The sequence below is a fragment of the Panthera uncia genome, chromosome B4 (genome assembly GCF_023721935.1).
Source record: "Panthera uncia isolate 11264 chromosome B4, Puncia_PCG_1.0, whole genome shotgun sequence".
Classification (NCBI taxonomy): Eukaryota; Metazoa; Chordata; class Mammalia; order Carnivora; family Felidae; genus Panthera; species Panthera uncia.
This window is the reverse complement of record NC_064809.1, coordinates 56,591,546-56,609,068: the sequence shown is the minus strand read 5'-3', so window position 1 is coordinate 56,609,068 and position 17,523 is coordinate 56,591,546. Positions and strand designations below refer to the sequence as shown.

The window sequence follows — 17,523 nt, the reverse complement described above, 5'->3', positions numbered from 1 at the left end:
TAAGATTGCTGAAATCTTCAAGGGAGACGGTGTGGTATGGTTCTGAGCCCAGAGTGCACAGTTAGAATCACTTGGGTAAGTTCAAACAAAGAACACTTCCCCTGCTCTATCCCAAAGATTCTGTTTCAGTTCTGGAATGGAGTGTGGGTTAGTGTTTTTAAAAAGCTCCGTAGTTGAATTCAATGTGTATCCGGGATTGAGGATCCCTGATGCAGAGGAGGAAATGTAGAGGCTTAAAGAAAAAACTCAGTGTTACCCGGATTCTTGTGTTTTACCACTGCCAAACTATCTTTCTCCCCCTTCCTGTTTTGCTCCTTCATACTTTTGGAACAAGAAATAAAAGCATGGAAGCCATGTGTCTAGTATTATCCCTGATGGCTACTTCAGATTGCCCAGAATAAAGAGGTAAACTGGGGTTACTTTAATTGCTAGCAGCCTCTATGGTGAGGATTCTTCGGGATATAAGGAAGATGGCGTACAGTCTTACCTGCACAGAGCCAGAACCCATGCAGAATTGGAATGTTAGTCAGTGTACCGTGAAGTAACTAGTTCTCTCGGCTCACCCCTTCCCCCACTCCAGCAGCCACAGTGCCTCCATGACGTCCTCTGCCACTCCATTTCCCCTACATTTCCTGAATTCCTGCCGCACTGAGTCTTCCCTGTTCCTTGAATATGCCAAGTCTGGTTCCTACCACAGAATCTTGGCCCTTGCTTCCTCTTACTCAAATATTTTGCCTCTGGATATCTACATGGCCTGCTTCCTTCTTCATTCAAGTCTTTGCTTAAAGGATACCTCATCAGGAAGGTCATTCTCAACGCTGCTACCAAAAATAAGCATTTTCTTCCCCCACTCTGTCCTTTTAAGCAGCTTTCATTTTCTTCATAGCACTAATCACCTGCTGACCTCTCTTCACTTATTTCTTTATACTGTTTTTCCTGCTCTAAGACAACAGGATTTTACTTGTTTTATTCCCTGAGATTCCTTTGGGCCTGTAGCAATACAGGTACACAGTAGCTCAACAGATATTAGGCTGAATGAATGCGTAATACTTGCTCACAGTGGCTACTGCCTGTCCATGGCTGACTGTGAGCTTGCCTGAGAAGGAGGGGCTGGGCCACAGGCATCTTTGCATCTGTTGTGCTTGCTTATTTATTTTTGAGAGAGAGAGCAACACAAGCCTGGGAGAGACAGAGAGTGAGGGGGACAGAGGATCCGAAGCGGGCTCTGTGCTGACAGCAGAGAGCCTGACGTGGGGCTTGAACTCGCAAGCTGTGAGATCATGACCTGAGCAGAGTCGGCTGCTCAACACCTGAGCCACCCAGGTGCCCCTCTCTTGTGCTTATTTAGTGTAGTGCCTGAACCATTGTGCTGATTCAGTCAGTGTTCACTGAGTGAATAAAAAAGGCAAAATACTAAGAATAATAAAGCATATAAGGAAGAAAGAGGAACCATGGGAAAGAGAAATAAAAACAACCCTACAGTTGTTTGATATGAGGCCATAGTCTTGTTTTTAAATATTATGTAGATTGTTATTGATATAAAGTATATATTCCATTGCTTATATTGATTTCATGGCAGGTGGGGTTGTTTGTTGGAGAGCTTAGAAATCCTGTAAGGTGTAAGGATCATGTGTAGTTGATATCTTATTGATTAGCTCATTAGACTTGTTTAGCTAATGATAGAAATAACTTGGAATGTGATCTTTATTTTACTTTTGAAGAACCATGCAAAGCACTGGTTCTGTCACTTGGGGTGGGGGAAGCTAAGGTCTGCTGTCTTTACAATGTTGAAGATGTACCCTGAACTTAGCAAGTAGGAAAATCTCTCTCCTACTCACACTCCCATCTCCATTTGTACCTATTCTCCTCTTTCTGTTTTGGGTCTTACTACCCTCTCCTGTTATTAAGAAATTTTTATATGTAGTTTAAATTTTTTTTTTTTTTACATTTTTATTTATTTTTGAGAGACAGAGACAGAGCACAAGTGGGGGAGGGGCAGAGAGAGAATGAGACACAGATCCGAAGCAGGCTCCAGGCTCTGAGCTGTCAGCACAGAGCCTGGTACGGGGCTCGAACTCACAAACTGTGAGATCATGACCTGAGCCGAAGTCGAACGCTTAACCAACTGAGCCACCCAGGCGCCCTTATATGTAGTTTTAATAGGTGAAAATTTGCATTGTTTGTGTTACTATATTGATATGGTTAAAGATTTTTCTTAGTCTAGGACTAAGAAAAGCCACTAAAAAGCTAACTTAAGCAAAGTCATATGTGCTTCATTGTTCAAGAACACTGTGACACCGTTCATGTAATGAAAAGTTTGTGAGAATTTTACTCACTTTAAATCCTGACCATCTTCTGTGAATAAGTCTGACATTCATCAGGGAGTACATCTGAAGTCAGCTAGATGTTATTTTCATTTATTTAAGAAAATTTGTACTGTATTGAGTGTGAAGCACTGAGTTAGGGCTGGAGATTTAACTGGGATGTCTACTCAGAGTTCTTGTCTAAACAGTCTAGAGGGACTGACAAACTTTTTTTGCCCCCCAAAGTTTTATTTACTTATTTTGGGAGAGAATGGGAGAGGGAGAGAGAATCCCAATCAGTCTTTGAATTGTCAGCACAGAGCCTAATGAGGGACTCAGTCTCAGGAACTGTGAGATCATGACCTGAGTCCAAATCAAGAGTTGGGTGCTCAACTGACTGAGCCACCCAGGTGCCCCACTGGCAAACTTTTTTAATGGGTCAGATAATAAATATTTAGGTTTGAGGACCATAAGGTGTCTGTCACTGTTAGTGGACTATGCCATCATTGAAGGTAAAAGGACAGTGTGATTGTGTTGCAATAAAACTTTATTTACAAAGAGGCCAGAAGGCTGAATTTAGCCTGTAGGTGAAATTTGTCCAACATTCTACCTGGTCTAGAGGATAAAGGGAGAGAAATGGGATTCAAGGATCCAAACAATTTAGCTCGATTGTATCTCTTTAAATAAATTCTTTTTTTTTTTTTTTTTTTTTTTTTTTGCACTTAGTAAAGGATTTTAAGTTAATTTACTTGATTAAATGGTGGTAGAAGAAAGTCCATCACCACCACCCCCCAATTTGGCATTTTGTTGGCACCTTCCAAAGTAGCATTCATCACAAGACTAACCTGAAAATTACAATAATGTGTTGTCTTTAGTGCCTTAGGCTTCACTGTAATGTGTGAGCTTTGTGGTTATTTTAGAATAACATTCAGCCTGAATGTTATTCTAAAAATAAAACTGATGATCATTCATAGTCTATCAAATGACTAAGACATGTGTAAGACAGTGAATTAATCAGAAGCAACTGGATCATTTTATTTTATTTTATTTTTTTAACATTTATTCATTATTTTGAGAGACAGAGAGACAGCACAGTCAGGGGAGGGGCAGAGAGAGGGGGAGACACAGAATCCGAAGCAGGCTCCAGGCTCCAAGCTGTCAGCACAGAGCCTGATGCGGGGCTTGAACTCATGAAATACGAGATCATGACCTGAGCCGAAGTCGGACGCCCAACCGACTGAGCCACCCAGGCGCCCCACAACTGGATCATTTTAAATATAAGAATAAGAGGGGTGCCTCAGTCGGAAGAGCATGTGACTCTTGATCTTGGGGTTGTGAGTTCGAGCCCCATGTTGGGTGTAGAGATTACTTAAAAGAATAAATAAATTAAAACTTAAAAAAAAATTTAAAAAATATAAGGATAAGAGCTGATGATCTAAAGGGAAGTTCTATACTTGATTTTGGGAGCAGTGTGTACATTTATGTATTAAGCGAATTTGACCTTTAGGAAGTCAAATCTGTCCCTCGTTTAATATTGTCTTTTAATTGGTCAAAAAGCTCCTTCCCCTGTGGTTTTTGTCAGCAGTCTTCAGCCCTTGCGAAGTTAGCGATGGGACTGCGATTCGGGACTGCGATTCGGGCACGGATGTATTTGGCCATTTGTAATCGGCAAGCTGGCTATGTGCAGATTTAGTAAAATGCTGCTGTGTGAACTTGTTACCTATTACTCCTAATTTATCCTTCTTTCAATAAGAGGTCCTTTGTTCACTGTTTCAGCACAGAATAGAGGATTTATATCTTGGTGTTCATTCTCTACATCTCTGTTTTCAAAGAGGAAAACATTTGCTTCCCTCTGCTCATTTCTTCTATAATGCACCCAGGGGGTTTTGAAGGCTTATGCCAAGAATTCTTGGAGGGAGTTGGAGTACAACCATCGCCAAGAGGTTCAGTTCTTAATGACTTTAATTTTAGTTTAACAAATTGTCATGAGTGTTGCTGTTTTTGTCGTAGAAGACACCCCTTACCTCTTTCCCGAATGCTCAGTATGGTGAGAGTGAAGAAGGGACGTGTTCTCGACTTTTTCCATCCTTTTACACCATCTGCTCTTTTGTCCTCATTTCTAAATATCATTGAATTTGGTTCTGATACTTATTAGGCAGTGTATTGTGCAGAGATTTCAAACAACAAGCCAAATTCTGAATGCAGGCATGATTTATTTGGCTCACATAGTATTGTTAAATTTCTGAGTTAGTTGCCAGCACTTAAATGTCAAATGATTTCACTTTTTAGTGGCCAGTGACTTAAATTTCATTTGTCTTTTGATTTTCTGTATCATCATGCCAGTGGATATTCAATAACTTTTCTTTAATGGTGCTGATTTTTCTTCCCTAGGCTAAAGATCTAATAATCACACCAGCCACCGTTTTAAAGGAAAAACCAGACCCAGCGACTCTGGTTTTTGGAAGTATTTTCACGGATCACATGTTGACCGTGGAGTGGTCCTCAGAGTTTGGATGGGATAAACCACATATCAAGCCGCTTCAGAACCTATCATTGCATCCTGGCTCATCAGCTTTCCACTATGCAGTGGAAGTAAGTACATGGGAATCAACGAGGGTGACTTATTAGATCTTCACTGTGAGTACACGGAAGCTCTTCTTGCTCAAATAGCTTGTGGGCAGTATAGGCTTTATCATATTTACTCAAGGAAGTCATAAATGTCTTTAAAGCTTTCCCAATAGGCAGTTAAATTGAAGGTAAGTCTTAAGGACCAATTTTTCAGATAATTTGGAATTTTCCATAATGTCAATGAAGAAATTATTTACAGCAAATACAAGGACAGTAGGTAAGAGAATTAGCAATAAAAAATCTGGTACTGTTACTGTTTTACTAAGTCATTTCTAAGATCTTTTAATGACTGAGAAGGTGTTATTGAGTATAATATAATGGTTACATTTTAATGCTAACTGCATGTTTTTATGACCGGCATTAATGTGTAGTTATATGTGTTAAGAGACATGTAATTAAATGTCATTCTTCAGGCATGAGTAGAATAATTGTAAGCATAAAATATTAAATATTTGGAGAATGCTTTCTCTGGTCCTTGTTAGGATACACTCTTAGATTCACAATAGACTCCTCATTCCCTTGACCCTCATTTTGTTTTACTCATTTTTACTGTGTTGGACATCTTTCCCAGAATATTAGAATCCTGGAAATAAGCAGTGGCCTACCTATTAAGGGACTAAAAGATGGTAGTAGTAGATATTTATAACAATAATGATAAAATTAGTTTTGTTTATTAAATTCCAGTAATGTGCTCTGAACCTTATATGGGTCATCTCATTTAACAGCGAGAAAACATAGTTAAATATTCAGGTCAGTCATCTGGCTCCGATTCGGTCTCTGTTGTTCCATAGGGAACGCTTTGACTTGGGAAGCTTATTTAAAATCACTTTGTGCTTCCAATTTCTTTACCTATAAAATTGAAGTAGTGATAATACCTACTTCATAGTGCTATTATAAGGTTAAGGTAAGGTAATTTGTTTAAGCATACACACTCATGCCTGGTGCAGAAGGAGAGCCCAGTCCTTACCTACTATTTTTAACCCTTAAATCAGCATTATCACCTATTGTAGAAGCAGGTTCAGAAAAGTTAAGTTTCTTGGCCAAGGTTACACAGTATTAAGGGAAAAGACAGGGTACAAATGCTGACTTCTGCTTTCTGTGATATCACTCCTAAATGCATACACTAAAATTATGAAGAGGCCTGTCCAATTAACTTATTCAAAATTATAAATTTGAACAATTTGGAAACCTGTTCAATGCCCAGTGTATCCACTAGATGTTGAACTTGAGGGTCTTCAGTTTCCATTCCCATCTCTGTGTCTGAACTGTATTAGCTTGGATGAATTCTTTGATTATTTGAACACTCCAAGCCTCCATTTCTTCAAGTATAAAATAAATAAGAATGGTAGCTGCCCTTCCCTGTGTCATAGGGCATCTAAATAGATTTCCAACAAGTTTTCAAATGCCAGTGGCTATCAGAATATTTTTTAGCTTTCAAAAATCACAGTAATCCCTTCTCATGTACTTCCCATAGGCCACTGGTTCTCAAAGTGTGGTCCCTAGAGCAACAGCATTAATGTGGCCTGGGAGTTTGGTAGAAATCAGAAACTCTGAGGGTGGACATGTACTGTGTTTGAGACCACTGCCTTCAGATTTGCCATATTCCTTTCAAATTTTTAAGCATTCCCTTTATTTGCTCTTTATTATGACCTCTGTCATGTATGTATGGGTCTGCTTCTGGATCTCATTTTTCATTGCACTGTCTTATCTATTCTATTCTGTTCTTTTGTTTTGTTTGTCTGTCTGCATAAATGCCACACTGTCTTGATGTCTGCCTGGGAAAAGTCCTTCTATTTTGCCTTTCAAGAGTGTCTTGGATGTTCTTGGCCCTTTGCTTTTCCATATAACTTTTTTTTTTAATTAATTTATTTATTTTTGAGAGGCAGAGAGAGAGACCAAGAGTGAATGGGGGAGGGGCAGAGAGAGAGGGAGACACAGAATCCAAAGCAGGCTCCAGGCTCTGAGCTGTCAGCACAGAGCCTGAGTGGGGCTCGAACCCATGAACTATGAGATCATGACCTGAGCTGAAGTCAGATGCTCAACCGACTGAGCCACCCAGGCGCCCCTTCCCTATAACTTTTAAATTTAGTTTATCAAGTCAATCAACTTTTATAGCTTAGTTTGTTAAAAAGAAAATAAAACTCCCTGACATGATGTTCATTTGGGTTACACTGGATATAGAAATTGATTTGGGAGAATCAACATCTTTATAATATTCAGTCTTTGGATCCATGAGTGTGAGATTGCTTTCTGCATTTAGTTAGGTCTCTAATGACTTGATAAAGTTTTATATTGTCTTTATGGGTCTTTGCTTCTTTTGGGCACGCCCCCCCCCCCCATAGTCCTCTCTTAATTCTATCATAAATAGTGTTTTTATTTTCTAACTGCTGCTGTTACATAAGAATATAATTTTGTATTTGGTTACCTCATCTAAGGAAATACATTTCAAAAGAATATGTTGATTTGTGCTGGTTTTCTACATATTTATTCTTACCTTTGTTTCATGATCTATGAGAGTATGTATTTATTTATTTATTTATGAGAGACAGAGCACAAGTCGGGGAGGGGCAGAGAGAGAATGAGACACAGAATCCAAAGCAGGCTCTAGGCTCTGAGCTGTCAGCACAGAGCCCGGCACGGGGCTTGAACCCACAGACCATGAGATCATGACCTGAGCCAAAGTCGGATGCTTAACCGACTGAGCCACCCAAGCACTCCTTTTTTCTATTCAGTCTAATGCTTTTTATTTATTTTTGCTTTATTGTAGTTGCATATAATTGCATAGTATTGAATTAAAGTAGTTACAGTGGGCAATTTGTGATGTCCCCACTCTGAAAAGAAAAGCTTTGGATTTTATCAATATGATGTTTGGTTCAAGTTCATTGTAGATATTTTTTTTTTTAATTTTTTTAGTTCATTTATTTATTTTGAGAGAGAGTGTGGGAGGGTCAGAGAGAGACAGAGAGAATCCCAAGCAGGCTCTGCACCATCAGCACAGAGCCTGATGTGGGGCTTGAACTCACAAACTGTAAGATCATGACCTGAGCTGAAACCAAGTCAGACACTTAACCAACTGAGCCACCCAGGCACCCACATTATAGATATTCTTTATCACTTAACAAAGTTTCCTTCTTAGTTACTTGGGAGGCTTTTTTTAAAGAGTCTCAAATGAGGGGTGCATGGGTGGTTCAGTAGGTTAAGCATCCCACTTTGGCTCAGGTCATGATCTCATAGTTCTGTGGTTTTGAGTCTGAGCTATCAGCTCAGAGCCTAGAGCCTGCTTTGGATTTGGTGTCTCCCTCTCTCTGCCCCTCCCCTGCTCATGCTCTGTCTCTCTCTCAAAAATAAATAAATGTTAAAAAGAAAATTAAAAAATAAAAGCCTCAAATGAATGTTTAATTTTGTCAGATACATTTACTATATCTAATGAGATGATTATATAGTTTTTTTTTCTACCTAAGCTATTAATATAATGAATCTCATGTTTTCTTATGTTACATCAACTTCTGTTCCTGGGATAAATCCAACTTTTTCATGCTATGTTATCCTTTTGTATATTTTACATCTGTTACTTTTAATGAGATTATCATATAATCTTTATATATATTTGAACCTATATCAGGTGCAAACAATTTTAATTTTTAAGTTTATTTATTTTGAGATAGAAAGTGCAAGCAGGAGAGGGGCAGAGAGAGAGAGAGAGAGAGAGAGAGAGAGAGAGAATCCCAAGCAGGCTCTGCACCCTCAGTGCAGAGCCCGATGTGGAGCTCGAATGCCCGAACCGTGAGATCATGACCTGAGCTGAAATCCAGAGTCGGATACTTAACCAACTGAGCCACCCAGGCACCTCAGGTGCATACAATTTTTAAATTGTAAGGTAAATGGAATCCTGTGACATTACCTTTGAATTAAAGTTTATTTTGTTCTGCATTGACTAATGTAACCTCACCAGCTTTACTTAAAAAAAAATTTTTTTTTCACATTTATTTATTTTTAATAGAGAGAGACAGAGCACAAGTTGGAGAGGGGCAGAGAGGAGACACGGAATCTGAAGCAGGCTCCAGGCTCTGAGCTGTCAGCACAGAGCCTGACGCAGGGCTCGAACTCACAAACTGGGATCATGACCTGAGCCGAAGTCGGACACTTAACCGACTGAGCCACCAGGTGCCCTAGACCACCAGCTTTACTTTATTTATTTAATTAAAAAAAATTTTTTTTAATGTTTTTTATTTATTTTTGAGACAGAGAGAGACAGAGTATGAGCAGGAGAGGGGCAGAGAGAGAGGGAGACACAGAATGGAAGCAGGCTCCAGGCTCTGAGCTGTCAGCACAGAGCCCGACCCAGGGCTCGAACTCACAAACCAAGAGATCATGACCTGAGCCAAAGTTGGATACTTAACTGACTGAGCCACCCAGGCGCCTCCACCAACTTTAGCCAGAATTTGTATGACATAATTCTTTTTATGTCTTTTTGTCTCATGTGTGTTTCAGATGTTATCAGCTGAGACCAATCTGACAACTTTATCTTTTAACTGAAGCTTTAGTCCTATTACATTTAATAAGTTACTCACATATTTGTACCTAAATCTCATCTAGTGCTTTTACATTGTGCTGCATGATGTAGACTTCTTTTCTCTTGTAAGCTCTAAGGCTATAAGCTTCTAAAGGCCCAACTATCATTCAGTTCGAATTTTCTAATTTCCATAATTTTTCTTCCTTGACTCATACTTTAGTAAATGAGTTTCTTCTTTTCAAAATGTTGACATTTTGTGGCTGTATTTCTGATACTGGTTTCTGATGTAAGGTTGGGAAATATGTGAAAAGAACATGCATTCTGCAGGTGGTGTGTGCAGGGCTCTGTGTATCCACTAGGCTAGTTTATTTTTCCTGTTTTTCAAATCTTCCATATCTTTACCGAATTTCAGCCTGTTTGTTCTGTCAGTTATTTAGAGAACCAGTGTTAAAATTTCCCAGTAAAATTATTGATTTTTCTCTTTTCTGTGTGTATCAGTATACACCTACTCTTTAAATTATTATTAAGTATAATTTATTGTCAAATTGGTTTCCATACAACACCCAGTGCTCATCCTAACAGGTGCCCTCCTCAATGCCCGTCACCCACTTTCCCCTCTCCCCCACCCCCATCAACCCTCAGTTCTCAGTATTTAAGAGCCTCTTATGGTTAGTATGCACCTACTTCAAAGGTTTTTAACATCCTTGCCCAGTGGTTTGTCTGGGGCTCCATTTTGAGAAAGGTGCCATGGCCCTAACACAGGATGGTCTTGAGCTGCTTGGGTTCTATGATTTGGGAGACTAAACCAACCCTGGTCACATCTAGATTATTTACTATCCAGAGTTTGAATGAGCCCGATTAAATGAAAGGATGCATGGGTGTTTAGGGCAGCAGGGTACCATGGGTTCTTTGCCTCCATTTTTATTGTCTGGGTAGTTTGCCATGTTTTGTGATTGGAGATGTTTTCTTCCCACCTACATTGAGGTGTTATTTAGTAATATGGCTCCTAGGTAGGGGATACCTTTGACTTCCTACCAGATTTTTGGTACTCAAAGAGTTCTTTTTCTTTTTTTTCTTTTTTTTTTTTTTTTTTTTTCCTTAAAGAAGTTCTTTTTAGCCCAGCTACTCTAACCAGCCTGTCAACTGCTGGCTTTTTCTAGATTTAGAGATCTTTGGTCTAAGTCAACAACTTTACATGATGAAGAAGATGAGCGCCAATGGAAAAGTCAGTCTTTTAAACACAGATTATTTTCATTAATGATTCCCTAAGATTTATTTCTCTTTTATCTTTAGTTATTCGAAGGACTGAAGGCATTTCGAGGAGTAGATAATAAAATTCGACTCTTTCGGCCAAACCTCAACATGGATAGAATGTACCGATCTGCTGTGAGGGCCACTTTGCCGGTATGTGAGTGGATTTAGGAGTTTCTTGTATGTTTCTTTCTTTTAATGTAATGGGTCATTGTGAATTTACCATGGAACAAATCATTTCTGAATGTAGTTGACCCTTGAGCAATGCAGGGGTCAGGGGAACTGGCCCCCACATGGTTGAAAATCTGTTTGTAACTTTGACTCTCCAAAAACTTGACCAAGAGCCTACTGTTGACTGGAAACCTTACCAAAACATAAACACTTGATTAACACATATTTTTTATGTTGTGTGTATTATATACTTAATTCTTGTAATAAAGTAAGCTAGAGAAAAGGAAATGTTACTAAGAAAATCATAAGGAAGAGAAAATACATTTACAGTACTGAATTATATTTATTAAAAAAAAATCAATCTACATGCAAGTGCACCCGTGCGATTTAAACCCATGTTTTTCAAGAGTCAACTGTACTTAGATTGATATACAGTACAAACATGTGAACACTGAAGTTACTTCTGATCTACTTTGTAATCAGTGAGGTAAAAATTAGCAATTCCAGAGCCTATTTTTTGTGAGTGTCTGTGGGGGATTAATATGTATGTAGGAGATAATAGGATAAGGACGAAAAATGTACCTCAAACTAAAATAAATAAAATTTGAAGACCTTATGAATTTATAATATGTGAAATGGAAAATATGGTGTGCCACACAGATATTTTGGGAGTATCTTGCCTAATTGCTTTGGGCAATAGCAAGTTTGCAGTGACTTATTTTGATATTTTACCCCAAGCTTTATTATTTTTTTTAAATGATATCAAAATGGTTTGTCATAGCCATTGGTTCCTGTCTAGAACATTGTTTGTTAAAGAGCAGAATTCATTATACAGTGGGTTGGATTTAGATTATAAGGCTCATATCAAGGTAGGAGGTGTCTTAGATTACTTCCCTTGCCTGAGACGTGACCAGGCTGCCTTTCTGAGCTGAAGAAGTTGTTTTCTTCTTTTACATATTCTGTGTATCTAACTTTCAGGAACCTAGCCCAAGCTGTACTTTTGAAGAAGCCCAAGTAACTACTCCTTTTTAGCCAGGTTCTTCCTTTTCCTTCCTACTTTTGTAACCCATGCTTCACCTACCTCCTTCAGAGGCCATAATATAGTACCAGAAGGGAAATTACAGTGAATTCTTTGAACTTGTTTAATTCTTGTGCCATTACAAATTACCAGGAAATACTTTAAAGTGGGGACAGGAGGAAAGGGACGTAACATCTCTTGGACCTCAGCTCTACCACAAACTGTGTCTGATGGTTTTACATTCTTTGCCTGTTGAATCATAACAGTAAGCCATTTCCAAGAAGGTGTATGTTGTACATTTTAGTAGCACCTTTGTACTAGAAGAAAATTCGAGCCCTAAGAGGTTAAATGACTTGCCGTAAGTCACAGAGTAAAGGGACATGGCAAGAAACTGGGTGCAAGTCTATTTAATTCCTGGTCAAGTTCTCTTTCCACTAAATCTTATCGCTAGACAACAGTACCAGAGATGCCTACAGGTGATGCAGGGTGATGCTATGTCCTATATGATGGACAATCCTGATTTCTATAATACTGTGCTATGATTCCTGGTTCTAAGTTCCCATTTAAATAGCCAGTTCTTGATGTCATGAGTTTTGTTCACATGCGTGTTTCTGACTCATTTCAGTCTTGGATGACCCATCACATACATCTCTGACAGTATGTTTCTCTGTCCTGTTGAGCGAGTAGAAATTACTTATTTTACATACTGTCACCTATCTAGTACATGAAAACCTTTTTCTCCTTAGAAATAAACTGCCCTTTGCCTTTGCCCATTTTCCTGTTGGGTCATCTGTGTCTTTCTTACTGATTTTCAGAATATCTTAACATATTCAAGTTATGATCCTTGGTTAGTTATGTGTTATGAATAACTTTACCCAATTTGTTGCTTCTTACATCTTCTAAAGAACAGAAATCATTAAGTTTTAAATAGCCAAATTTTACCCATTTTTTTCCTTTATGATTTGTGCTTTATGTCTCTGATTTAGGAATTCTTGTCTACCTTTAGGAGACACAGGTATTTTAAAATGTTTACTCCATAAAAGTCTTAATGTCTTATCGTATTTAAGTATATAATCCAACTCTAGTTGATATTAGCTACAGTAAGAGGTAGGGATCCAACATTTTATCTCCTCCATATGGATAATCCATCATGCCATCACAATTTTGGTGGAAAAAAAAAACACAGAAAAAAAATTCTTGTCTGGTTTTATTATTACTGCTTTTTTTTTTTTTTTTTTTTTTTTTAAACAGTCTAAAGCTTTCGTGAGGATCATTTCTTATTGCTCCAGTGGAAGACAATCCCATTATTCATTATGCTTTACGTTCCTTCAGGTATTTGACAAGGAAGAACTTTTAGAGTGCATTCAACAGCTTGTGAAACTGGATCAAGAATGGGTCCCCTATTCAACAACTGCTAGTCTCTATATTCGTCCTACATTCATTGGAACTGAGGTACAAACCAACTCCTGTTTTGGGGTACTTTGGTAGACAAGTTATCATTGTTTATTCTTGTGTGAAACTTCTAGCATATAGTTTGAAAGGGCCGCCAGCAACATCATAAATGACTCCTTTCTCCTGATTATCAAGATTAGGTGTTGGCAAACATTTCTTTAAAGGACCGGATGGTAAATATATGAGGCTTTGTGGGCCATTTGGTTTCTGTCACAACTACTTGATTCCACCATTGTGGCACAGAAGCAGCAGCCACAGTTACCAATGTAGATGAGCAATGAGCAAGGCTGTTTGTCTTCCTTTAATCAAGATTAACCAAATACTGATTTCCTCAATATTTTTCTGAGTTTCCTCAGAGGCATTCCTCAGTGTAATGTCTCGTCTTGGCAGTAGTTCTCCAAGGTCAAAGTGGTAATGGTTTTGAAATTTGGAGAAGGAAGAGCTGCTGCTTCTTATTTTCATTTTCCTGAAGTCTTGGGATTACTAAGGATTGGGAGTGGAAGGCCCTCTTCCCTCACAGGAAATGTTGAAAATAAAGTTCACAATGGGAGGGTTAGAACTTGAGAGTAGTAGCTTTAAACAGCATGGCTGTAAGATCTGCTGGTGAGCCACACTCTACTGGCTGAGGCCCTTGCAAAAGGACATGCCTGGAAAGGCTAAGGCCATTTGTGTGGGTTGAGTATGTTCTATAAAGACCCTCTCACTTGTCTCCTTCCTCTTAGAGTGAGTGATACGAAGGGATAATTGATGGGTGGGGGAGATTGAGTGTGGGTAGCATATGGAGATCTTTAGGAATAGAGAGGAAACATAACGCTTTTACTATAGTCTAGCCATTCTGTTCTCTACTAAGTAATTGTAAGCTTACCAAGTTCTCTACTATGCCATCTGGATGCAAGAAGTAGGGAAATAGAAGGCCATAGAATAAATACCTAAATGGTCTTTTGACACCCTCTTGATGCCTTTGAAAGACTATTAAGAATCTAGATAATGAACTTCATGAACTGTAGTCTCCCTAGCAAACTTGAAAGAATTGGGACAATTTAAAAAATGATCTGCTCCTTATGTCTCTGGCATTTTAATATTAATGAACTTTTAATCTATTTTACATTTTTATTTATATAATTTTATTTTTTTATTTTTTTATATTATGTAACTTTAGGATAGGAAGAAGCAATTTTTAATGTTTGTTGAAACATTTTTACTAATCTGGAAGCACTGTCTTCCTGTTATCCCGAAGTAGTTTCCCACTGTAAGATCTAATTCTTCTATTCTGAGTTTGTTGAGAATTTTTGTCACGAATGGATGTTGGATTTTGTTGAATGATTTTTCTATATGTCTTGACATGATTGTGATCTTGTTCTTCATTCTATAATTATAGTGTATTCATTTTTTGGTTTTAAAACAACCTTGCATTCCTGGACTAAATCCTACTTGGTTATGGTGAATAATTAGTATTATATCTTGTATTCAGTTTGCAAGTATTTTGTTAAGAATGTATGTCAATGCTCCTAAAAGGTATTGGTCTGTAGTTTTCTAGCGTAATTAGTTCTGTGATTTAGCAAATTGTTTAGAGTCCCGGAATCCTATAATCTAGAGTTAGACCACCTTTTAAATCTGATTTTATAGTCTAGCCTGTTGTCGCAATAATCCCCTCTATTGGCAGTCTTCAACTTTTTGTATTTGAATTACCCAAGTATTTTTTAAAATATATGTGTTGACTCCCATCCCCAGAGATTTTCATTGAGTAAATCAGAATGGTAATTCTGATGCCTGCTCATATTTAAGACTCTTGGTGACAAAAGCCATGCCAAGTAGTTCTCTTCCACTCTGCCAGCTTACATATTTGATCATGCCTTGGGCCTCAGAGTCAAGAATTTTTAAAAATCTGCTTTATAAGCAATAGGGTAAGAATTGAAGGAAATAATTGATATCATTTGATGTGTCAACATTATTTATATTTGGTTGGTATATTTATATCAACTAGAATTTTTCTAATTAATGGTGTAGGCAGAAAAAAAATCACCTATAATTCAGAAATGAGCATAATACAAATAATGTTCAATAAAACATGGATTTAGGCATTTGTACTCTACACAGATGTTATATAATCTAGTCTGGTAATTATCATGCACTGTCTTTTCATGGTGGTTGCATTAATAAGTGAAGTATTGGCTGGAGTATTGGCTTAGTCTCAATGACTTCTGGTTCACTGGGATTACTTCATCAGGGATGACTAACTTTTGCTGCCCTTTTTACGTTACTTGGTTTTGTGAGGGTTCTGTCTTGTCACTGGCTTCACAGAATAATTGTGGGCTCAACCTCCATATCAGTTATCTGATGTTTTGGTCTTATCTACTGTGGCTGAAATCCATTTTTTTTTTTCATGTTCTTTACATGAGTAGATTAACTGATTAAGGCAGTCTTCGATCAAAGAGGTATTTTGATTTCTTTGAATGAGCAAATATATGTTGGGGTCATTTATTAAGTGATATCACCCCCTAGTCGATCTCTATTCCCAGGTATGATATTCCCTTATGTGTATAGAATATTCAGTGTTGAACAACAAATTTATTTGTATTGAGCTCCAGCCCAGATCCAAATAATCTAAATCTGTGGAGCCAGGATCAGAGACTCTGCATTTAAACAAACTCTCCAGGGATTTCTTAACTACTTTCAAGAGTATCACCATCTCAAACCTTGTGAAAGAATTAAGCGTATGTCTAGCAGTCTTGAATGCTTTATTTGCTCCAGGGATTGTAAACTGGCACCAGGTAGAAATATTTATATCTTTGAAAGCTCAGTGTCATCCCAAGGGCAGGGTGTTGTTATCACTTTCAGGGGCCATGATATAACATTCAAATATTAATCATTCCTTCTCATGCCTAGTACAATTTGGTAGCTGCCATGTACTGAGACAGTGACTCTAATACCAACTTCTGAATTTCATTATATTTGCAATATGATGCTTCTTTACATGTTTTATAATTAACTGACCCTTCATTTTTACCAATTTTCATAGGTAATACCTATGTATGAATGTATTTGTACAGTTTGTCATATGTCTTCTGGCCTTTGATAATAATTGGATCCATTATTAAAATCCTTTTAGGTCTAAGATTGTAATAAACAGGAAAGTATTTTATTGGAACATTTATAATCAGCTAGTAGTATGTAACCAGTGAGTAGAGATTGCCGATAAAAAAATACCAGGCTGCCAGTGGGTAGAAATTAAAAAAATATTTTTTTTCTATAAGGTTCATATTATTAAACAAAATACTAAACATGAATACATAAACCTTTTGTAACAGGCTTAAATTAGAGAGTAAAATCATTCATGTTACCAAAAGATTTTTCAGGGGTGCCTGGGTAGCTCAGGTGGTTGAGTGTCCAATTCTCAATCTCAGCTCAGGTCTTGATCTCGGGGTCGTGAGTTGAAGCCCATCATTGGGCTCCATGCTGCACCTGAAGCCTACTGTACTTATTTATTTCTTAAGTGTTTGATTGTTTATATATTTACAGAGGGAGAATGTGACCAGGGGAGGGGCAGAGAGAGAATCCCACGCAGGTTCCACACTGTCAGCACAGAGCCCAGTGCAGGGCTCGATCTCACCAACCATGAGATCATGACCTCAGCGGAAATCAAGTCAGACACTCAACCAACTGAACCACCTAGGTGTCCCCTGAAGCCTACTTAAAAAAAAAAAAAAATTTCAGCATCCCTTTAATATCTTCTGAGTATTTGTAGGTAATTAAAGAGAAGCTAAAAGCTGTAGAATGCTTCAGACCACAGCTGATTATGTGTCAATTAGAATTTAAGATAAAATCTGAAATTGTAATATTTAAATAAAGAACATTTACATGAACAGTTTCTAAATTTTCACTTTACCAGACAAGAAGCAAAAATTATATGACTGTCAGGTTCAGTACCGGATACTGAACATTACATCTAAAAAAGCTGAGTTTCGCTGATTTTAACATGTTTTATCAAACTTCACTCTCTTTGGTAGCTCCAGGCAGGTGCAGCTATATGAACGTACAAACAGACACAGGCTTTATTTTGTCAGTGATTCTAAGTGTACAGGTGATTTGACCATCGTCTGTAGCAAAATACGCACAGCCATGAACTCTGGAATCCTCTTGTATGGTCATGGCTCTCAGCCTTTCACTTTCCAGTTTCTCTCAGTGCC

The 17,523-nt window shown here is 38.0% G+C and overlaps 1 protein-coding gene across 3 annotated transcripts in view; it reads left to right on the top strand.

Moving 5' to 3' along the window:
• BCAT1 (branched chain amino acid transaminase 1) overlaps nt 1-17,523 on the top strand; it is a 99,929-nt gene that overhangs the window by 40,998 nt on the left and 41,408 nt on the right. For all 3 annotated transcript variants that reach the window (XM_049625190.1, XM_049625191.1, XM_049625189.1), the window contains exons 3-5: nt 4,695-4,895; nt 10,738-10,848; nt 13,217-13,336. In XM_049625190.1, the coding sequence (XP_049481147.1) occupies nt 4,695-4,895; nt 10,738-10,848; nt 13,217-13,336 (432 nt within the window). The remainder of the gene's footprint in view (nt 1-4,694; nt 4,896-10,737; nt 10,849-13,216; nt 13,337-17,523) is intronic.